Source organism: Chlamydotis macqueenii, chromosome 2 (assembly GCF_036417535.1).
Source record: "Chlamydotis macqueenii isolate bChlMac1 chromosome 2, bChlMac1.mat, whole genome shotgun sequence".
Classification (NCBI taxonomy): domain Eukaryota; kingdom Metazoa; phylum Chordata; class Aves; order Otidiformes; family Otididae; genus Chlamydotis; species Chlamydotis macqueenii.
The window spans coordinates 27,234,409-27,258,908 of NC_141557.1; the positions used below are offsets into that span (position 1 = coordinate 27,234,409).

Genomic DNA, 24,500 nt, shown 5'->3' on the forward strand with positions numbered 1-24,500 from the left:
CCTACATAGAGGTATGTTCTAAAATTTATAAATCTGGAGTAAAGTTTCAGATTTCAGAAGGAAATAGTTTGAAAATTTGGCTAAACAGGATTGCTCTGACTTGAATATGGAGAGAATCTGTTTTAATGAAAAATGTTAACATTATTGGGATCTTTCAGACATCAGAAAAACTCAAGCATGTGATCTGATTGCATGGATGCTTATCTCAAAAAGGCTGCTAGGAATAAGCAGAGAGCCCGCAAGAAACAGCGGGAGGAACTGAGAAAAGAATGTCACATTATCAGTCAGAAAGTGAATCTTAGCTGAGAATTGTTAAAACCCAAACAGACTTGGACGTTGTGTGCTTTAAGACAGATGATAGAAATGTGCAAATAGAAAAATCAGGAAAAAGTAGTTGTAGCCATTTGGTACCAAGAAAAAAGAGATTAAGGATGATCTGAGATTGATTTGCTGGAATGTATGGTTTCCAAATCAGCTCCAACGAATTGTAGCAAAAATCTGAGAGGAATTAGCACAGGCATTTGTTCAATGCTTGCTGCTCACCAGGACAAAGTATAAGTAATCAACTTGCAATAAGGACACTTATTTTTAACCCAGGAAGATACCAAAAAAAACCAAAAAAGAAATTTTAAGGGAGAGGGTGATATGGAATTAGGATATACTGAGACTATAATAAATAGAGTTTGCAGACTTTAGTAAAGTCACTTCAGTGATCTCCGTTGCAGGATTCTAGAAAAGCCCACTCAGAAGTTCACGCTTACCTTCAACTTTCTAAGGCAGTCTTCTGACTAGGAGGTGACACCATTTAGAGAATGGATACCCGAGTATAGCAGAGATGATGCTGCTGATGGTTTTACAATATGAAAAATTTCGAGTCCAGTTCTAAAATGTGCAGATCTGTTGGTGTAACTTCAGCTATAGGTGAAACTTCAGAAGAAATTCTAAGAGATGGTGGAAAGCAGCAAGAAATGCTAAAGTGCAAAATGAGCTTTCCAGATTGTGTTGTGCTAACCTGGTGGTTTTGATAAGAGAACTGATTTTCTAGACGGGAAGTAGATCTTATCTGCTTAGGCAAATTTTAAAATGAGGGTGATGAAACTGTTGATGAATTTCAAGAGATTTAATTAGTACACAGGAAGACTATGCAACAAGAGTTGAAGGACCTTGGGACTTGAAATAATAATTTTTGAAAGTGACATTTAAAAGTAAAAATTGGAGATTTATGTATGTGAGGTTGTACTTGAGCAGAATATCTTTTCTTGTAAGTGGGGACATGTAATTTGAAAATGCTGGCAGATGGAGTTGGGTGATGGTGAGATCTCTAAACTGCCAACATGAAGTGACTGAAAAAGTACTGGACACAGATCAGGTCTTGCAGAAATGAGCTGCACAGGGGCTTGCTGAGACATCATCTGGGATACTGCGCACGGTTTTGGTGCTCCGCAATTTAGGAAAGGTAAAATCAAACTGGAGTAGACTCAGAGAAGGACTACTAGGTTAGGAGTTTAACCATGTGATGATAAAAAAAAAAAATGGACTGAATAAAAATACAATTGCTTTATCTGAATCCAAGTGAGCGAGGAAGGGGATGGAGAAGTGGGAAGGAAGAACTCTGTTAGTGCTAGGACACAAATGGGTGGATTGGTTTGACAACATAAGTGTTTGTGTAAACTTATAAGAAGGCCTGAAACAGTCAGGGGGGAAAAAAAAAGTATCTTCATGGAACACTTTTCCAGTAGGAATTGTGGGGGCAAAATATCCAGGTGCTGTAACACTGAGTTTGTAATCTGTTTTTTAGTGATTCTATGTGTTATGTCAGTGGTAGTTGAGAACTGGGCTCCTGATTTAGGAAGTTGTTTCTAGTCCTTTGTTTCTATGACTTAACTGATAATGATGAGATCATTTATTTAATCAGCAAGGTTGGGCAGCCTCATTTAAGCAATCAATTTTAATCTGGTTTTGCGTTTCCATTTTTCAGTATTTTTTTCAGAAAAAAATATTTCTTGTTTAGTATAATTAGCTCTAGCTAGGAGAATTCTTTCTATCTGTAATCATTGGTGATTGTTATGATGGCATTGTATAGCCTACTGTGCATTGATTACAGTTCTTTGTGTATTTTGATTGTGAAAATTGTGAATCAGGCCTTCTGATTTTTAAGGTTTTCTTTTACTCTCAGTTATGTCCAATTGCATTTTGATAGACAGTGGAATTAGATTAAAGGTGTACAAACCCCTCACTTTTCTAAGTTTTGTTAAATTGTAAGTATTATCATTATAACAAAAAGAATCCCTTCAGAATCATCAAGTTTATTCAGCAAAGATGGTGTTATCTTTGGTTACTGAATTAATTGCACATGTTTATAATTTCCTTCAAGATTTTAATTATTAATATACTGGAAGAAAATAAAACAAGCCAGCTTTAGTGCTCTTTTTGGTTCTCAGTTCATTTCTCAATATTGGGGTAAATTTATCATTCAGCAGATCTAAATTAATGAACTAAAATGAAGAAAGTTCTCTGTACCTGCAGAAGTGCAGAGCAGTTAATGGTTCATTGTGTTTCGATGGCCTCTTTTTCCCAAGAACTTAGCTGCTGAGCTGCAATCAATTTTGTTTTAACTTTTAAAAGTAGGAACATTTCAGTAAATAATACTAAATTTAGGTATTTGTTTAGCATTTAAGTTTGAAGTGATAACCTGACAAAGAAAAATATATTCTAAAAATGTGAAATACATAAAAATCTGTAAGGTTTGGAATTAATATTTTACCTGCCTGGTGTCCTGTTAGAGTGCGAATGTGTAGGTTACATCTGTTGAACAAAGCAGGCTTTTGTGATATGAAATGCTTAGTCTTTTGTATACAGGTCCTATACATGCGAGGAGTAATCTTTGTTAGAAGAACAGCTTAGCTTTAGAGGGCTGAAACTTTCTTCCTTATAGTTTATTTACTTTTCTTACTGAGTTGAGAGCATTCTTTCTATGCTTGATCTCTAAGGATAATGTTGATTTTAAACAGGGGAGTTTTCCTGTGAACAAAATCTGACTTCTGAAAGATGTATGTAGTCACATTTTACTGTGTTGAGTAGTTGAGTGGAGTAGAGGAATAGGGACATGAAGCAGAGACCATATTTCAACATATGTGCATAGACAACCAAGATTTTGAGAGTCAACTGGAGATCCGGTGACATTCATATGCCTACAGACTCATCCGTCTGTCCCTCTTCCACTGGGTATCTATAACCTAACTCTGAGCACTGTGCCTTCTTGTGCAGTTAGGTGGGTAGAGCTCTACGTCCTTGAAGGGTCATGCATAAAGCCTCCTTGATGGAAGGAAATGCCTTGGTCTACCTGTTAGATTCAGTGACTAATCAGAAGACCTCTTCCCTTTTGGAGTGGCTTAGTCTTTTTTTTTTTTTTTTTTTTTTTTTTTTTTTTTTTTTCCTCGTTTCTTCTCCTGAAGAGTCTTGGATGTAAAAGCACATTCATGAACCTGGATCTCTGCAAAGATCGCAGATCTTATGGACTGCTCTCTGCTTGTTCAGTTTGGTTGCTGGAGCCTTGGTTAGATTATGGTGCTGTTCTGTGCCTTTTTTTGGTCAGTTCAATATTATGGATGAGAAGAAATTCTGTCAGCCTATTTAGAGTAGTTCCTTCAGAATGTCATCCTCTTTCAGTTTTAGTTGTCCTCTGTCTCAATTTCTAAAACCAGAAACTTGGGAATAATTTCTGAAGTTGATACAACTGAATCAAAATCAATGTGGTGCATTTAGCTTTTTTTGAGCTAAATGTACAGTGTTTTTAGAGATGGATCAGAAGGTAGCTTAAAATGACCACCTCTTATTATATCCTCTTAGAAATATCCCTTAGGTAGCAAAGCACTGTACTGCATTTTAAATGTTTGAAAAAGCTAGTATTTTGTTTTGTTTTAAGTAATTAAATAGATTAAGCTATTTAATTTGAGATTACAGAAGGAAGACTGCAATAACTTCATATTTTTTTCCATTCAATTACATATTAAGGTGTAGTGTTTTTCAAGTTGCTATTTAAAATCCTAGTTTTGGTTATTTTGTATGAACAGTACATGGCAAACAGTGTGCTCTTTGTTGTTCTGCACCACTCTGAACCGTTAATGCAGTCATTCAGCCAGTTCACAGATTGAGTCAGAAACAGGTCTGTCAGTCACTGGCAACTGGGAAATGTCTTTTGAGCCGATAGATCTATCCTGTGGAGTAAAACTTCTAGGGGACCCCAAATCCCTCGTTAATCCTTTTCTTGAGAGATTTTGGCTCCAGTTACAAGAGAAAAGCCTTCTTGAAAATGAAGATTGAATTTTTTTTTTGAGTGGCCTCTAAATCCCCATTATTCAATCTTTTTCCTTGCAATATCATAGAGACAAATTCTGCAAATAAACATGCACCGGTTTGTCCATCCGTCTATGTAATTGGAGCAGAAAAGACCAATCAAATATACATTCAGGAATCTGTACAGTATCACTGTACACTTACTTCAGGAGTAAACAAAAAGGCAAAAAAAAACGCTTGACCAGACTCTTCAGAGAATGTTCCTTCTTTTGTCTTTGAAGGTTTACTTCTGTAGTACTCAAGGAATCATTGTCTGGAGGAAGCAACAGCAGAGGTGTCCCTTTTTGTGCTTGTAGAAGGTGTAACCAAAGAGGGGACTTTTGAGTAGACGTGTGGGGCACTCAACAGCAGCCACTGCTGTGGTAACCACGACCCAAGTGTTGGGCCATCATTCTTTGTAGTCACTGTGGGTCACAATTCCTTAATATTTAGCTTTTCGTTTCTAGTTTATGATTTCCCATGCTGCGTTCCCACATACTTAATTATTTAAATGGCATTCTCGCAGGCACTTCTGAATCATTGAGTTTGTAGATTGTTGTGAATTTGTTGTCATCTCTAGTAGGAATGTCCTGGAAATATCCAACACTCCTTCGTAATGTGATGTCTAGTCTCTACATCTCTTTCAAGCCAGACTATTTGAACTCTTACTTTGGGGTTCTTGAAAGGAGTCCTAAGCAGACTTGAATATCCGTCAAAGTGAGTTCTTCCAAGAGTCTTTAGTATATTTAGACAAAATTCTGCTGAAGTTAGTATTAATTTCCTAGGTAAAATCTGAAATTCTTTAGGATCAGATGAGACCTAAGCTTGGGACTCATTTCACTGGTAGCTCTGAAAGTGAACCAGAGGGTTCTGCAGAGTGTTAGCAACTGAACTGAAGAGAAACAACATCTCATGAAGCTATATTGTGGAATTTAGTACTGATATTTCATGGTCTCCTGACTTGGCTGTCTTGGGTAAATAGTTTAAGTTAGAGAGGAACTTTCAAGAAAAGATAGAGATATTATTGCAAGAATGTTGTCTAGCCTTTTGGCCAGAGAGTGTTACAGTTCGCTGACATCAGTAACGAGATGACCATTCTAATACTCCTAGTTTTAGGGAAGAATTAATTTTATTTTTATTTCATGTTTTTCACTTCAGAGGAATCTGTGTCATATGAGAAGTTCTTAGGATAATTTTAGTCTTTATAAGCTGGATATATCCGTGCAAGGATCTGAGTGGAAAAGTTTTGGCCAAATTGGAACTGCATCTGCTAAGTGCTGAAAGAGAGATGGGAAGAAAAGATGCTGACATGAGCTCTGGTGGATTTAGCTGAAACAGTTTTTATAATGCTGCCGACACTAGCTGTCGATCTTGCTCTTCTGCTGCAGGTGATTTTCCTCATTGCACGCATGGCAGAAAGCATTATTTAAGCTAAAATGAACTGTGAACATGGCTTTGAGATTATGTGCAGGTTAGCTGCCTCTATGTTGGATGGGAAGGCAATCTCTTCATTTTAGAGCTGTAGCAGATGGTTTTATTTGAGCCCTATGTCCTTTTTGAAAGAGCTGTCATGTGCTAGTCTCTTACTAAATTACATTTTGCTGGCAGAGAAATGGAAACCTTTTTCAGTCAGTCTAGGTGGTATAACAAGAATTCTTTTGGCTCTCAAATGCAGCATGCAGAACCATCATTTCATGATTTCATGAAGTTTATTTTAGGTGATTCCTACTGGGAGGTAGGATCACGCCGAATTTTACCAGCTGTAGTATTCAGGTGGACCCTTGTGTCATTTTGTGTAACATCATTTATAACTAGAAATGTGTACCAATAGCTCCGAAGTGCATAATGTTAAAACTTGTGGCACATTTTAAGTAAGACATGAGGTATTTTGCCTTCCTATGAGCATACATCTTGCTTTTATAATTTCTAGTAAACTTTTTCGGGTAACATTATGCTTCTGAAGTGCTGTGTTCCTAACTTTACTTGTTCTGGAGCTAGAGCTGAGCTCCTTGCGAGATATGTGACCCATCACTGAGGAAGACAACAGAATCGTTCTGACTTCAGTAAAATGAATTCATACACTTGGATAACACCAGGTGAACTGTAGTCTGAAACTTGGGTAAAATCAGTCTGTAATTTTAGAAATATCTGAATCCTGACAAAGCCATTCTGAATGCTGAAGTCTGTTGACTAACTTCAGGAACTGATGCAGTGCTTCAGATATCAGATGGTACTTGCTGTATTTTCTGGTTTGTTGGTTTGTTTGGTTTTTTTTTTTTTTTTTTCCTCTGTGAGAAAACTGAAACATGAGGTTTCCATCCGGAGAAAGTGATTTGAACTGGAGAAGGATATTCATGATAGTAGCATCAAAATCCCATTGGTAATGAAAGTTTGGGGAGAAATGAAAGTTCCGTAGTAGCTCACTAGAGTAACAAGAAGTTGGGCTTAATAATGAGGAGATAAAAGCAAAATTAAGAAATAAATCCTGAGAGCAGTTTTGATTTTTAGAAAACAATTTAAGCTGATCTGAGCCACTGCTGTTGTGGTCCAGTTCTGCAGCATCCAGTCATCTTTAAGTACATTACTGTACAAGACAATTTGTCAAATGCTAATTTGTGGGAGTTCCTTCAAATTTAATGCTGACAGCTCCCTTCTCCTTTATTTTTTTTTTATAGTCTAAGGATATGTATTATAAGAGAGCTGAAAATGTTACTGAACAGACCTTCTGCAGCCCTGTTGTTCCTTCTGACTCTTCTGTGGTTGTTTATGCCACTGTATTATGCCAGCTCTGCCTGTAATGGGGAAAACCGTGTATTTTTGACTTTTTGGGAGTACATTTTAGTTTTCTTTGTCTTTAACTCAGTGAATCACTTCACTAGGTGGGTTCACAGATCTGTGCATGTCATCTCAAAGTAGATGGAAGGAGCGCAGACAGCAATGGAATGGAGCTGGCATTAAATTAATTTTAACTTGGATTGCTTTATGCAGTTGAGAAGTGATGCTCTGAGTTTGCTTCCTGAAACTCAAAGAAATGCTGAAGGGTAGTAGGGACTTATGAGACTGCATCTTGAGCTTTCCTTCTCCTGAGTTTAGGGTTTGACAACGTCCTGCAGTCGGCTTCCAAGATTACCATGGACAAATACAAATGTAGTAACTTTTGGTGGTGTTTGTTTCCATTCGATTGTAATGGAATTATGTGAGTTATTAATATTGGGATTGCTGTTGCCTTTCCTCTGAGTGTAGAACAAGACACGAACCTTAGTTCATTCTCTATTTTTTATTTGTGTGTTTTGGGCTTGTATTTTCTTGGTTTTTTTTTTTTTTTCAGTAAGACTTTAAACAGTAAGTTTGCAAAGATATGTTTAGTCCTTATTTCCCAGTCTTCAGACACTGTCTTGCTAGTTTGTCTTTGCGTGGCCTCTAACTTATTTGAAAAGGTTTTTTTTAGAACACACTTAACTGCTTACATATAAAACGAATTCCTGCTAGTTTTATGCACATAATATGTATCTAATGAACAGAGCTTTTGGAGACGTTTTCAAAACTCAGGCTACCTGAGAGAGTAGCGTAGTGCCATAGCATGACAGTGAAGGTGGGAAGAATGCTTTGTAGGTATGCACCCTTTAAGTACACTTGTGTTTCATTGCAAAGGTGAATACTGGTTTCATATTTAAAATTTGTCACCTCTATTTTGGATTTCAGGCTTATTTACTTTTGATAGTTCAGAAATCTTTCTCAAAATGCAAATTTGTCACAACTGGAATCCTGTGAGGATAGATCTGTTTGAAATTTTAGGGATTTGATTTATAGATAAGGCAGTCAAAGCAATTACATTATACAAAGGCAGCACGATACACCATCGCACTTCCAATTCACAGCATTATTTAGAACGCTTCACCTAAAATGAGTTGCTAATGAATTGTTTCAGCAACTCAACATTTCTCTGAAGTGATCTGTTTTAACATTATCATGTTCATATCTCAAACTATGAGCATGCTGTATTAGTGCAAGCTGTAGCCTAATTATTGTGCTTAATGCTATATAAAACATTGATGATGGAGTCTGCCTTTTGAGATCCAGGAATTCTAGATGATACATGAAGAGAAAATGCATGGGGAGGTCAGTGGCCACGTTTGGGCTCAGAAGTGTGGTAGCAGGCTTGCTCTCAAGTTTTGAGTGGTGAGTAGGATTTTGGTGGGTTGGATCAGTGTGTAGTGTGTGACCAGCAGGTCGAGGGAGGTGATTCTGCCCCTCCACTCTACTCTGGTGTGACCCCACCTGGAGTACTGTGTCCAGCTCTGGACACCTCAACATAAGAAGGACATGGACCTGTTGGAGTGAGTCCATAGAAGGCCACAGAGATGACCAGAGGGCTGGAGCACTTCTTCTAATGAAGAGAGGCTGAGAGAGTTGGGGCTGTTCAGCCTGGAGCAGAGAAGGCTCCGGGGAGACCTTATTGCAGCCTTCCAGTACTTAAAGGGGGTCTACAAGAAAGACGGGGACAAACTTTTTAGCAGGACCTCTAGCAATAGGACATGGAGTAATGGTTTTAAACTAAAAGAGGGTAGATTTAGAGTAGATGTAAGGGAGATTCTTTTTTTTTACAATGAGAGTTGTGGAACATGAACAGGTTGCCCAGAGAGGTGTGGTAGATCCCCTGTCTCTGGAAACATTCAGGGCCAGGTTGGATGGGGCTCTGAGCACCCTGATCTGGTTGGAGATGTCCCTGCTTCTTGCAGGGGGGTTGGACTGGATGACCTTTAAAGGTCCCTTCCAATGCAAACTATTCTATGATAGCATGTGACTGCCTTGAAATTAATCTCACTTGCAAACTTCTGTTAGCAGAGGTGAGCAAGACAGTCTAGAAAACGAGTATATGAAGTAATTTTGCCTAGAGGACAAAGTGAGATGATCCAGAGAGCATGTTGTAAAACTCTGATGTGGGAAAGAATAATCTAATGAATCACCCTACTCTCTGCTTTCCAAATGAAATGCACGAAAAAAGCATACCATGATCTGGGTGTATGGGGAGAGAAGTACAGGGAGGAGTCAAAGATTGCAGGCGCTATGATAAGTGAAGACAAACATGGTAGCTGCCTTGACCTGAGCTGTGTCAAAGGGAAATACCCAGTCACACGCTTGCAGCTTGCTAAGGCCTGTATTTGGATCTTGTGAATAATATGAAATGACGTACACGAAAGAAAGAAATGGGACATTTATCTCCTGAGGAAACGTAATATTTAGAAAGCTAAGCAAGATGATTTAAAAAAAACCAAAAGAAACAAACGAAAAAAACAAACCAACAAACAAAAGTAACCCAATCCTGATACTATGTTATATTTTCTGTTTCTATATGTCTGGCTTTCCTGAGTTGCATCATCACTGAATTTAAATTTGCTTGATGTTTTTTGTTGATGAAAATGTCTCGCATAAGTAGCCTGGTTCTTTGCAGATATGAACCTTTAAGCATTGTTTTTTGTACCTGTTAAGTTTTCTCTTTTGTATTTTTTTTCTTCATTGTCTGGTGTTATTTGTTTTGATGTGATGGCATTCTTTTCAGCTTGGCATCTAGACAAAGGTTTCTGATGTGTTCTTGCCATTGTGTGTCATAGCTAGCTTTTAACATTTCATATCAAATTTAGCCTGACTTTTTTGTTGATTTTGTTCTGGTTTTCTACAGTGGACAGGCCAAAATCCCAGCAAATCAGAACTTCTGGTACCATAAGGCGAACTTCTTCTTTGGACACAATAACAGGACCTTACCTCACAGGACAGTGGCCACGTGATCCCCACGTACACTACCCTTCATGTATGAAAGATAAATCTACTCAGGTAAAAGCTGTAAAACAAGACAACAGAGATGTTTTCATATAATGGATGTCTTCCTGCTAATACTTTTATCACCTAATCTGGAATCTTAGCTCAACCTAAATCTGAAGAAATGTGGATTCACTTAACTTTGTTATAAATACAAAGCCCTAAAAATAGGGCACGGTAGTGTTTTTTAACCAGTGTTAATTCAGTAATATGGTATGCGACAGTTAATATTTTTAAGCTTTTAGAAAACAGTTGTTAAAAATAATTTTCTGTATGTGGGCAGATCTGTTGAGGCTAAATAAGCAGATTTTAATCTCAGCCTTATATCTGGTTTGTTTTGAAGCTACTATATGCAAAATTGTGCTGAGTGTTATTTAAAAAAAAAAAGATTCCATAATAGGGTTGGCTGACAAACTAAAGATTGTACTAAATTGTGGTAATAAATCTGTGGGTCTCAAAAAGTATATTTGTGTGTGTGCGGGGGAGGAGAAAGAGAGAGATTACTGTTAAGAAGAATTGATTAATTTGTCGCTAGAGGGGAGATCAACAAGAGGAAGCTGAGAGTGACCATGTAATGTGGTCTCGAGATGTTCCCTCTGCTGCTTACTAGCAAGAAAGACGAACAAAAATGCTCTGTAGAAGAGCTGCCTCTTGAAGTGAGACATCAGCATGAGAGCCTTACCACCAGCTCCAAAAGGAAGGCTACTGAGATTATTTATGGCCCGATACCCTTGGATCCTCCTTAGGGCTCTCTCCTTACCAGGAACCTCTGGCAGGTAGGCTGCTGTGGCATTCATACTGCTCCAGTCCTGTTTGGCTAGAAAGCTGAACATTGTTTCTTGCATGATTCCTCCTCATGCTGGAGCTTGTTCCCCATAAAGATGATCACCCATTGAACAGGTTAAAAATATGTAATTTAAAAAAAACCCAAAGGAGTTGCATTATTGGTTTTTTGGTAGTGTTACTAGGGTATGGAGTAAGTCATCTGAGTTTGTGTTCTAAACTAAATTGGAAACTAGATAAAGCAATCTGGTTATATTTTCAGGCCATATAGGGTTGATTGTTAAATCAATTTTCTATCTCTTGTGCCATGATTTCTGGCCCATTGTATCAAGGGTGTCCTGCAAAGAAAAATACTGTTATCCTACCTTTTGCTTATAACTCCGTTAAGAATTGTTTTAAATGGAAGCTCACAATTCCTATGATACCTTTAAAATATCAAGGATCTGACATAACTTCACTTGTAGGTGTGTAGGTTTTGGTTAGTTTCCACTGGCATGCAACATACTTGTCACCCATTCTGCCACCATCACTTAGAGCAAATGCACCAGCTCTTCGGATTGATTCTAGGTTTTAGTCTTTTGTGTGATACTAAATTTCTCAGGACAATTTAGAATATATAAATGATTTTCTGTATCTCTTTAAAATCTGCTGTAACACAATGCAGGAAGTCCTCTGATGGGGGAAGGATAAGCGTGGAATGCTTAGAAAAGAAGAAAGATCTGTGTGTATGATCCAGAAGCCCTATTTAATGAATTTAGGAATTTGATTATTAAAGTTGTTCAAGGAAACTTCTAGAAACTGTGGTGGTACCCTTTAAGAAAATGCTGTCTTTGTGTCCTACTCATTCATTTTGAAACCAGCCAGCCAATTTTAGCAAAAAAGAAGAACAAGCAGTTGTCTTTACTATCACGAAAGATCTACCTAAAAAGTTCTTAATCCTGGATTTACTTCCAAGGTACCTTCCTTCCACAGTACTGTCCCTTGAAAGTTCTTTCTGTTCAGAAACAGAACAGAAATTGAAATTTCCATCAATGAGATTTTCAGTGGCATGCTTTGTAGTTATTGTATTTCTTAACCGCTCTCTCATAAAACATATGTCCATATCAAACTTCGCAAATATCCTTATGAAAAGAAAATTTAGGATATTTAAACATTCACAAACAAACCTTTTCACAAGTTACAGAAAAGAGAAACAAACTTTTTTTATAAATATTTGAGCTCCAAACATTTGGCAGTAAACTTGCTTTCCTAGTGAGCTCAAGTAAGTGTTTAGGTTATTTGACCTGCTGGCTGCCACCCTTTACCTCATTCAGAAACAAACCTCGGGGCGGGGGGGGGGGGGGGGAAGTTTTGCCTTTTCAGCACAGTCAAATGTGACAGAGAGGAAAGGCAGTACTGTTGTCGTTACAAAGTGAAGTATTATTTCAAAGGGATGAGGGCAGGGAAGTTTCATGGTTTTGATCTGTGTGGATATCTGCTAACAAGGAATTGTATGAGCTGTCTTTTTATTCAAATTACACAAAAATCAAGCAATTAGGAGTGTTTAAGTTGAGCTGAAAAACATGTGTTTTGATTACTCAGGCCTATATGAATATGTAAAATGTAACAAGCATAGTGATTGGCACAGGAAATTCCAGATTTTTTAAAACAAAATGCTCACTAGGGAGACTTGTAGATAAACTTGATAATAAAATATTGACTTGAGTTATGCTTTGGTTGTGTGGGGTTTTTTGTTGTTTGACCTCTGTGTAGTTTGAAGTATATCTAATTTCAAGAACTAAGAATGAGTTCCAAGTTGTTGATAGGATGCGTGCATGGCAAATTAAGTTAAATTAAATTTAAACCTTGCTCTTTGCCTGACCAGCAGCACAAATACTTCCACTACTTCCTCTTTATGGCTAAGTAACAGTTTAGCTCTTGGGAGTTCATATAATTTACAGTAGGGAAAAATAATAATGCTTTGTAGTTTAGTGGAGTGGAAGATGGTAATAAACAAAAATAAATAAAAACAAGATAATGAAAATTAATTAACGATTTTTTTTATGAGTGTGTTTCATTGGAGAATCAATTATCTCTTGTTTTACTTCTGAACTCATGAGCAATACTGTTAGTGTAACTTATGTTGTAGGTGGAATAATTATGTCTCTTTCAAGGGTACTTTTTGTCCCTAATTAAACATTAATTTAAAATCCAAATTTTGTGCAGTTTCATGAAGGTGATTATTATAGCTGTTCCAAGAATTTCTTAGAATTCTTGTATTTAAAAAAACAAAACAAAACAAAACAAAAAAGAGTCAGATTCTAGTCTTCACCACGATCAGATGAACCATTAATGCGTTTTTTTTCCAAGTGCTTGTTTGCAGCTTAAGTTCTTTGAACCTATATAGTGCTCATGAAGAAAATGTTTCTTCTTTCTGTAAAATTAAAGCAGAATTTAAAAATAAGAATTCAATAATATTATTTAAATGGAGGAAACAATTTTGTTTGTTTGTTTTAGTTTCTGTTGCATCTTGGAGAATAGTAAGTGTAGTTCATATTTCTGTGTTTCTCCAAGTGTTTTGACTGAAAACACTGAAGAGAAGTGAGGTGGTGATGTTTGCTTTTGGAAAAATATACTATGACACTATGCACTGTGACACACAATTCCACATTTCTAAGAATTCTCCATGCGTTTATGCTCATATATGTATGTGTGCATATGCATACAACTAGCTGATCTTTAAGGAGGAGCAAGTTTTGGATAATCAGAGGTACACTGCTTTATTTAGTAGTGTTTTAATTATTTCAGAAGTGAGGAGATACTTACTATTATAGGAGGTTATTATACGTGGTGATGTACATTGTGATCCTCTTCCCAAGTTCCTCCGCTGTCCTGCTTCCCTCCTCTTTTCAGTAAAATTGGGACTTTTCATTAAGGTCATTTAAAACCCAGTATAATTTCCTTCCCTGTTTTTTTCCATCTCTTTTGGGAGCACTGATGGAGCAATTTTGCATATGTCTCTGTCAGCTGTACGTGTAAGTATTTCCCCCTTCCTAGTGAAAGGAATAATTCAATGTTGAAATGATTATGCCTAACTTCAGAATCCTCAGAAACATTTGGATAATCGTCATAATTTGTTAACATAATTATTTAGCAGTAGCTAATTAAAAGACTTCTAGAAAATTAAGGAGAGATTAGGGTTAAACATAAGATGTTGATGTCATAACAAAGATATTCCCGCTTAAAGTTCATCTATGTAATCTTGCTTGATCTAAAGAATAGAAAGAAAACAACAAATGACCAAGTGGAGTATAATTCAGTGATTTCCTGCACCTCCTCCCCAGCTGACTTCTTAAACTGGATTCCAGTATGCCTGGATATGCCTTTTTCGTTAGATATGTCAATTACATATTGCACAAATGGAAATGAAGAAAGTTTGCAAAATGCCTTTCAGAATTTTTACTTCTCTCTAATCTAAAGAATAACGCAGAGTTAATAAACTGGAATGCTTGGCTAAAATATGTTTTTGTTCTTCTTGTGTGTGGGTTAAGGCTTTAATGTTGTTGCTTCTCATTAGTTACCTGAGTAATGTTTTGTTTTCTTTTGGGTAGAAATTTTGTTGCTTAAAAATTAACATCATAAACTAGGGAGCCCAATTACATCAAGGTTTTTTATTGGTGTATTAGTTATCAAGGCTTTAATGCGATATCTTAATGATGTATTTGGGGGGAAGGGACAAGGAGGGAGATATATGTATCATATAACTGTGAATTTATTGTTTTAACTTTTCTTAACCTGTCTGGTGTTTAAGAGGAGTCGTTGCCTTATAGTCAAATTAACTTCTAACTTCAGGCTGTTTCTTTCTGTAAAATTCCTAGAGGGCCTTTGAATGCTTCAGAAACATCTGAAGACTTACCAGACTTTATCTTCTAGTGCTGTTGTTGTTGTTTCTTTTGAATGTGGAAGTTCTTCAAAAACATTATAGCTTCCCCTAGAAAACCTAGACTTGTGTTCTTAATCTTTGCACCCACCTCCCAGTGTAGTTATTCTGGAATGCAGGCTAGATATAGTAATTAGAGCTGGCAATAATGCGAGATATTTAGAGTAATTCAGTCTTATTTTAGATTTAGGTAGGTTGGTACTCCATGCAGTCATTCTGATCTAAGTGAAGTGGAAAGAATGTAGGTGTATATCCCTGACACGGGTGGAAAAACAAGGCAGAATTACCAAACGTTTTGGAAGAAATGCTGATCTCTACAAGGTTGGGTGAGTTAGAACAATGGTAATTGTGATTTACATTAAGACTGAAGAGAGCAACCAGATGTGGTGTTCTCAGCATGTCCTATCCCATGTGCGTGCTTTAAGCATTGTGTCAAGTGAAACTGGGACCACGAACCTTCACATTTTGAAATATCAGTGATCCTCCTCTTGACGCAGCATGCGTTATTTAATGCTTTCAAGGTTCTCCTCCTAAAATATTTTAAATCTTAGTTTCTGAAGATAGACTTGCAGAAATAATGCTTCAGATTCATGAAGTTCAGTTCATACTTAAATGATGCTATAAATTTGTTTCAGCTCTGAAATATTACCAGTTTCACAGATAGTGCCTATGATCTCTCTTAGTGTGTTTCTGACTTGAGGTGCAGCAACTTTGGTTTTGTTTGTTGTGATTTAGAAATTTTTCCTCAAATACAGTTTTGGGATACTTTTTAATCTTTCATTGTTTTTTTTTAATGTTTAACACGTGGGAAGTACACTTGCAGCTTCAAATGAAGGCTTCTGTGAATAAGCCTGCTTTGTAGAAGTTTAAATAAAGATGAGAAAACAGTTTTCATGAAATGTGGCATATCAAGGGTGCTATACACCCCCATCTTATTTGTGCTCTAAATTACAACATTCAAATGAGATATGAGGTGCTTATACGTGAGCTAGACTTACAAAAGCAGAAATTCCGTTTGTATGTAACAAGTGTGGGGTTCTTTGATTTTTGGTCTCTTTTAAAAAGCTTTTGCTTGAATATAAGGATTTTGGGTTACAAACCTAAAACTTGCCTTCCTGTAATGTGGGTTACAATATATTATGTTGTGGTATTTTTTTAACCTTTTTTCCATTAATATAACATTGCCTGACTTCAGTACTGTGCTAGGAACACTGTATAGTATTTGTAATCTAACACTGCAAATAAAACTGAGGGACAAAAACATTCTGTGCCCTGTATACTGGTACTTGTATGTATATTTTGAAAGGTTGTGACTTAACTCAATATACCAGAGACTGAAACCAACTATAATCCTTGTCTAAAGGGAGATAGTATTTGAGTGGAAGAGAGTGTACAAGCACATTTGAGAAAGTACAAAATTTAGTATTGAGTGAATGAATGCTTTATATTTGTTATTTTTCATTTCTGATTAAATCAACTGCAATATAAGGATTCCCACCTCTCTCTACTAACAATCACCAGTGTTGTTTGAGTTCTTCAGGGTGTTGCTATTAGTTTGTTTTTGTTCTTGCTATCTGGATCAATATCTGTGCTTATTAAAAAATACAGGTGAGCTCTTGCTTTCTATGTAACTTTGTTTTGTTTTGTTTTTTAGCAGTTTACTTCTCTTTGTTGAGAAATTCACTTTGGCTTTTTAGATACTCGATGTCTTTTCTGTTCTGTTTGTTAAGCTGTAGTTGAAAGGCTGTGAGCTTGTAGTGATCCCTGGTACACCCTCCTGCACTACAGAACAGTATTTAAGCACCTGAAATGCCTGTTTCTACTTCGGCCTGGAGTTGTTCTCCAAACTGTGGAGCAGTGTTGTATTCAGAATACACCCTTTGGAAGATACATTTTCCAAATAATTCCCTTTGCGTTGATGTTTCTCTGGTTTTGTATGAGAGTATAGTTCCAGCTGTACTTGGGATATAGTAAAATACTTGAAGAAAAGAGTAATTTAAATTGGAAAGTAAATTGTAATATATTGTGAAAGCCCATGATTTTGAAAAAGGAGCAAATTTCCCTCCCTTCTCCCCTCCCCATTTTCTCTAGTTATTTAGAAATCTAAAAGCCACTTCTGTGTTTAAAAAGAAATTAAAAGCAATACAATGTCTTTCACACAAATTTCGGGGAGGTGGTAAGCACCCAGTCTGCAAGAACAAGTAGTTATTTGGAGGATAGCTCCACTAAAATTCAGAGGGGCTGACTGCACACACAGGTAGCACGTGTGTGGCAGAGAGTGGTGATGAGAGTAATGGGTTGCCTGGCTGAGGGACTCCCATGTTTCCCTCATAGTTTTAAATAGGTGCTTTAACTCTTCACTCTTTTCTTTTTTTTTTTCCTCATAACCACATTATCTTCTGGCTTCTTCCCCAGACCTGCACAAAGAAAGTCGTATAATAAATACACAGAACCCTAACTTTTTATAAATACTTGTTTTTTCTTTCCAGTGAACATGCAGCAAAAAATTTCTTACTGACTTCTTTTATTTTGCTTTCTAATCACCCACGCAGCTTGCTGGGCCTTTGGTAGAAGTATTCATGGTGGTGTAAAAATAATGGAGGAAAAAACCCACCAAAACCATGGAAAGTGCAGGGCTGGCAGAAAACATAAGTGGGATACGTAGGCCTGTGCACACAAAGGGACTTAGCACACTAAATACTAGCACTTAGGAGTTTGGAGCTGGGATGTAGGCCACATAATACTGTAGCTATAAAGGTATAGCCTCTGCTCTGAAACTACAGTTTGGTGCATAATGGTACCAGGCTTGCCCTGTCATGCTTGGCTTGAGTGGCCTGGGCCCGGAGGGCTCCTTCCACCTCCCTTTGCAGGGCAGCAAGGATGATGAGCCATAGACATAGTTTTTGTATGTTCTCGTAGGTGATGCCCAGCCTCCTTCCTGAGCAGAACAGTGTCTGCTACATGTGTGGGTACTACAGAAGTTTCTAGGCCCCAGAGAGGAAGCAAGAGTAAGGAAAGCTGTGAAGGAACTGGGTTTCCGTGCACTCAAAGGAAGTTGTGCAGGGAGGTGGATCCCAGTCCTGCTGGGCTGAGGTCCTCTCTCCCTTGGAGAAGTACTAGCAGTGGTCCCCTCCCTGAAGAACCTCACAGCCAAATTCTCATAATTTTCAGTGGTATAGTTTTATTTCTTGCATTCTTATTTTGAAAGATTCAGCTCGTACTGGTAGGAATTGCCCTTCCCTCTCTTTTTTTTTTTTTTTTTTTTCTTCTTTTCACGAATTCATGTGTGTGCCTGTGCCTGTAGGGTTTTATATAGTTCATATCCCAAACTTGCCCTGGATTTTAGATGTCCCCATTGCTCCTCTGGCAGCCAGTGACTCTCTTGTTCAGAAATGGGTGGATACTCCCAATTTTCATAATAGTCTTGTGCTGAATAAGCATGGGAGTTAGGAGATCTGGCTTCCAGACCCTTCTCAGTCTTTGGGGTTTAACTTTATAGCTCCTACTTCCACTGCTGGTGCAAGCCCAGAAGTTTGGGGAGACAAGGCTGGAAAAGGCTTGCCCTTCACTGTTCTGCTCATGTAGGTTGGTGTCAAAAGCAATAAAAGGTGTATCAAACTCTGTATCAAGTCAGAATTAGCAAGAAGGAATTGAATATCTGGCCCAGTGGTTAAGGAAGACAGATGGGAGAACTGAATCCTGGCTTTTGGTGGCTGAGTTTGTTTGTATGTATTTTTAATCCTGTGGTTTTCTAAACTGTCCACTGAGCAAAAGCTAGAAATGGATGCCAAAGCACAGATGGGAATAGCCAGGTAAGGTTTTTTTTTGTGATTGTCAGGCCTCTGATACCTTCTTCAGTAATATGCGTTGTCCTCATCCTTTGTAAATGTGAGTTTACAAAGCCTTAACTTTCTATATTGTTTTTTTTTATGTATTGAGACTATTACTGCTCCATATCAGATTCTGAAATTTATTCTTCATGTGTAATGCCTGAACTCTGACACTGCGGAAGGAGTAAAGCAATAATTTGTGCCAAAAGGTTTTTCCTACCTGGACAATTCAATAAAGTATATTTTCTTTTATTTTTTTTTTTCTTCTTCTTCCCTTTAGACACCTAGCTGTTGGGCTGAAGAAGGAGCAGAAAAGAGATCACATCAGCGCTCGGCATCGTGGGGAAGTGCTGATCAACTAAAAGAGGTGAGAAGTTTTGCACAGTGAAACCTTTCAAGTCTTGATGTGCCCAAGACGTTTTTAATCTGTATCTGGAGTCCAGGAAACTGCACCCTTTCCCTCCCCTCTGTTGCTTTTGAAACAGGTTTTAACTTCAACGTAAGAGTTGTTTCAAGAGCGGTTGTTATTTTATGCCTGTTGGATTTCCTCCCTTCCTATGACAGTGTTGCCTGTGAAGGAGTGGCCAGAGTGAGTGCTGAGGAATCAGCCTGTTGTTGCTTACTACTTTTTCTGTTCAGAGTTACCTTAGCTAGCTTTTTGTTCTTTAGTGCTGCTCTTCTGAAAGAGGCAAAGTGTAAGTCGTTATATTAGCATATTCTCATTTAGAAATTTTGTTCAAGTTTAAGGGGCGAGATAAAGAAGACATCACTTTCACAAAAGAAAATGGAGGATGAGTGTTGATACAGTAATGGTATGATTACTTGAAATGCTCTTTAATCATATGTGTTTTGCTATAGACTGCGATTGCCACTAGAAGGAACCCACTAAAAGTGGATTTGCATAATGAGAGTAGGTGCAGTGAAATGATCTCCAGCTCAGCTGAAATGACAGTATTTCAGTTTTTGTCCCAGTAAACTACATTCTTCCCTGTTCATGTAATGCTAGCTCTGTGCAGCACTTAATAACTGGACTGCATTCAGCCTTATGCCTCTTTTGGGGAGGGTGCAGCCTCTCTTCAAGAGCTACACCTTTCTTTTTAAAAAGTTAATCTTGCGGTATGTTCTCGTGGGGTGGGACTTCCCGCTGATACTTGGGGCTTTTTACATCGTCTCTCCTGGCTCCCTATTTAATAGGACATTCAAAACTGAGAAGAAATGTATAAGTTGTCTGAGGAGATTATGTTACTGGCAATATATAGTCCTCTTCTAGACAGCCGTTTATAGGAAGAATAGTTGTCAAAAGCAGTGATGTAAGCTTAATTACTTGAATTTTAAAATCAGATTTGTCAAATATGGAATAATCTTGCATTCCAGTGGTGGTGGTAGCCTCATTTTTAAAGATGAGGACCTAGGTCAAAGAGGGTTGTCTATTCCTCTGAAAGCCATCATAGCTGATTTATTAGTACATGAGCCTTCAGTTGCCTGAGTGACTTCATCTGCAGCTGTGAGCAAGCGCTCAGAACCACAAATTAAGTGTGCAGAAATTAGTGCAGAGGAGTTTTGTGTCTGAAAAGTTTTGGCTTAAATGTTACTTAACAGCACAAAGTAATTGTAGGAGGGGCAGGAATAGGATCTGTATTTCCAAGGGTAATGCTTGCTTGCTTTTACTGAGAGACCAGCCTTCATCTCTGGCAGTTCCCTATCAAGTTCTGCAACAAGCAGCTTTTCTTCACCACAAGGCTGTGACTGTCAGTGATAGTGAAACCTTCGGCACATAAGCAAGTCTCTGCCATTTGATAACAGTGATCCATTGTGCTAGGTTGCCTTGCTCTTTATGGACTAAGCACAAGAGAAAGATGAGAAATATGTGGCTGATGGGTTTAATGGTTCCTTTCTGATAGAACACAGTAGTGGAAAAAATGGGGTGTGGAAGGGAATTGTTTCTATCAAAATTCTGCAATGGTGGTTCACCCCAAAACCTGCCCTTGTCTTCTCCAGCTTAGCTCTTTCCCTTTCTCTGTTTTCTTTCTCCAGCTTCTTAGAACACTTTTATTTCCTTTTCTAGTTCCTGGGGTTCAGAGTCCCTGTGTCATTATGTGTGCATTATCCAGCCAATTCTTGTCTATCTTCCCTTCCTTGAGCTCTTGCTCAGTTACCTTCCAGCTCCTTGTCTGTTCTGTCTCTCTGTCATTTGGCTTCTATTTTATCCCTTTCTTTTTCCTGTCTCTCACCTGTAAGTCCTGATTCCAGCTTCTCTGTCCGGCTACTTAATGCCTGTGTGGTGGGTGTTAAGAGTGTGTTCAGTACGCACAGTACCTGTGCATTCAGTTTCTTTGTGCCACAGTAATCAGCAGTTTCTGGAAGGAGAAATTCTCTGGGGCAGCTGTGTTCAAACTGTAAAGCCCAGCAGAGACAGAATTACTAGCAAAGGTAGCTGCCCGTTCAAAACATCTTTCTTGAACATGTACAAACTGAAATTTTTGCTAAAGCTTTGCCAAATGTGAAGGTTTTTCCAAGGGAATAAAGGGGCACTTTGCCAGCATAAAGGACCCCTAGATGTATGCTTGGCTTTTTCTTCCAACAGCTGAGCTTCCCAGGTAAAAAGCTATGATAATCTGTTTTAGCACATAAAATGGTAGAATTATGTCCACCTCCTCTTTCATTTTAATCTCATTCTTAAAACAACTCTAATACTTGTACTGAAATCTCTAATGGGAGGGGAATAAGGCAGCTGAATGTTGCATGGTAGAGGTCAGAGAAAATTTGACAAAACTGTAGGCAGCTGAAGACAAGAGCTTAAATAATGGAAATATGAGTATCACCTCTCCTGGGCAACTGCATTTGTTGAGAGTAACACAGGGAACAGTAGTTCTGCTCAGCATTTTGAATTGTTTCCCATAGCATTTGACAGTAAACAAGTAGATAGCTGTTTACAGTTTCCTTAGCTTGTCTTAGCAGTTTGGATTCATGTTTTCTTGTTCCAGCAATTAATGGAATGATTTCTAGCATGGGTTTATTATGTTGATACTGTAAAGTAACCAAATACTTGTATGCATAGTTTTAATTGATTTTGATAAAAGACGATTGAATGTGCTTTTAAGTTTAAAAAAATTATTTTTTTTCCTTGGTTGATTTGAGAACTACAACAATTAAATGCATTTATTTAACACAACTGGGAGCTCTTTTTAAAAGGTTTAGATTTTAAAAAACCCAAAATGACTATACAGATTTAAGATCCCAAGCAAAAAAATTAATTCTGTATTACCACATTAAAAAAAAAAAATCACTTTGGATAGTTGAAAATTATTTTGCCCTTGAATTGAAGTAGGTGGGTATCAGGATTGAATCTGTCTAGCAGTGAAATAGGCAATGCTTGCTTTCTTGTAGTGAGTCTATTAAAAAATATACAATTCCCCAGCTGTCAATATGAACTTTGTAATGATAGTGTGTTCCTTTTTTATCACCTCCTAGCAAGATTTACCTTATTTATTTATTTATTTATTTATATTCTGAAGGGATCTACTACTTGTTTTTATGAAGTCTTGAATATGAATTGTTGTAAGATAATGTCAGACTACTTTAACATTATTTTAATAGATACATGTCTTGACTGGGAGATAAAGATTACTAGTAGAGTCTTTGTACTGGACACAAACCAAGCAGTGGTTTGAACTGCTGGTATTTTTTCCTCTTTCAATCTGAATAGTTAGTTTGAAATTCTGTTGAAATTGAATAGGGACAATTTTAGTTATACCTTAGCCTGAACTGGAATTTACCCAGGACTGGAAAAACCCAAGGTTTAAAACAAATAGTTTTCAGTTTGTGTAGGATTTTAAAGATGTGATTATTTCAGCTGATTTTTAACTTCCCTTAAGCACTAATATGTGCTGTATCTGTTACACTGACACCAGCAACCTCCTGTTGGAAGGTCCCTTTTGCTCTCACACAATACTTGAAAAGGACTTTGGAATAAAAGAGAATTGAATATGAGAGCTTGCACATTTTATGTGCTTTCATATACCAATCGAAAGATTGCATTCAAAGGTTTAGGGTGAATTTCTGCTGCTTGTTTTATTCTTTGACCTACTGGTTAACTTCTTTATTACCAGATGGTTCATGAATGAGTTAGAGCTTGCTCTCATTAATAAGGAGTCTGTGGCTTGTTCAGCAATAGGAAGTTACTATGTTGTGTAGCCCGATTTGTAGAAATACAACAAATATTAATGAGCATTTGGGCAGGAAACCTGAGACGTGACATGTTCCTTCGTATTAGTAGTCTGCATCTAGATCTCTTAAAATGAAAAATTATCAGGATACTTAGATTATTCCAGTGTTGTAAAGAACTGGCCTAGTTTGCTTATTTCTCAGGTTTGTGCCATTAGATTGCATGCATATTTCAAGGGGTACAGACAAGATTCGTGTTTGTTTCAAGTACACTTAACAGATGTAAAAATATTCAGCAAGCAAAAAATATATTTGTAGAGTTTTTTCATAACTTCTTATTTGTTTAATAATCTTTGGTCATCTTATAGTTGCTGTATGACGGTAAACTGTTAAGGCCAAACTGGAAGTTTGTGTCCTGAATGACCTGATGTAGGTTTATTACTGTTACGATGCACTGATCTTTGTGTTTTATTGGGGTTTTTATGGTGTATGCCCCAGTCACCTTCATGCTCAATACTTGGGCATGTGAGGGAAATGGTGTCCCAAACCCTTTCTGTTCTTCTTAGCTGCCCTGTTAAAATGGTGTGTTTTATTACTGTATTGGTGTGTCGTCCCTGTGCCCCCCCAGCATAGCACATTATTTCTTTTCTGGCTCATCTTCCGAACTGAAATATCTGTATTATTGTCTGGAATGGAGTTCAGTGTCAGAGTGTATATACACCAGTGTAATGACTGGATCTTCAAGTATGGTTTGTTTTGGGGTTTTTTTTTTTTTTTCCTTCTTTTTCCTGATACCAGTCACTTGGCACCATTTTCTTTGCCCAGCAAAGTCCCTAGCCCATCTTAGTTGTGTTGGTTGAGTGCCCAAGAGACAGAATCTACTTCCTCTTTAAGACACTTGGTAAAATGGATGCTATTAAAGCATATATTACAGACTCCTTCCTCACTACACAAATTACAGTAAAAAGATAGTGTTGTAGAAGAAAAAAGTTATTGGGATTTCAGGATTAGCTTTAGCAAGTGGTCAGTTCACCGTGGACTCCCCTGGGTGAAGAGATGGAGCATCATTTAGTTTGGAAGATTCTTCTGTCCATCTACTCGGTGCCACTGGCTGCTTAGCGTGGCTACTCTGAAGCTGGGTTGTCTGTGCTGGCAAGCCTCTGTCTCTTGTGTCTGGAAGATGAGTGAGAAATAGCAGATTACTTTTTATACGCCCATCCTTGCTTTCTCTATTTTTTTTGTCTGATGGTAACTACCACATTATGGAAAGCTAGGGCCCTTCAAATTCAGGGCTAAGGACAGATGATCTGAGAAGACATATCTATTTCTTCACTGCATTGCATATTTGGCTTAAGTTATTCCATCAGCTCCAGATGCACAATCCGATTCTTCAGCAAGTTTTCATCTTTCCCTTTCCTCCCCAGTGACCCAAGAAGCCTTTTTTTTCTGTTGTTGTCAAGAACTTACTGACTGTGAAATTATAAATACTCTCAAGGTAGCTGAGAGAACCTCAGATTCCAGGGTTCCGTGATTCCTTTCAGGTTATCTGGGCTTCAAGCCTAGAGACTTACCAGCCTGTCAGGGCTCTCCCATTTTATACTTTCACTGTCTAAATTTTAGAGTGAGAGGCTGTGTTCTCAAAGACTTGCAAG

General features: G+C 37.7%; 1 protein-coding gene across 2 annotated transcripts in view; it reads left to right on the forward strand.

Annotated features, from left to right (window-relative positions):
* GLCCI1 (glucocorticoid induced 1) overlaps window positions 1-24,500 on the forward strand; it is a 59,794-nt gene that overhangs the window by 12,032 nt on the left and 23,262 nt on the right. For both annotated transcript variants that reach the window (XM_086742390.1, XM_086742391.1), the window contains exons 2-3: window positions 10,016-10,167; window positions 18,965-19,051. In XM_086742390.1, coding sequence (XP_086598516.1) covers window positions 10,016-10,167; window positions 18,965-19,051 — 239 coding nt within the window. The remainder of the gene's footprint in view (window positions 1-10,015; window positions 10,168-18,964; window positions 19,052-24,500) is intronic.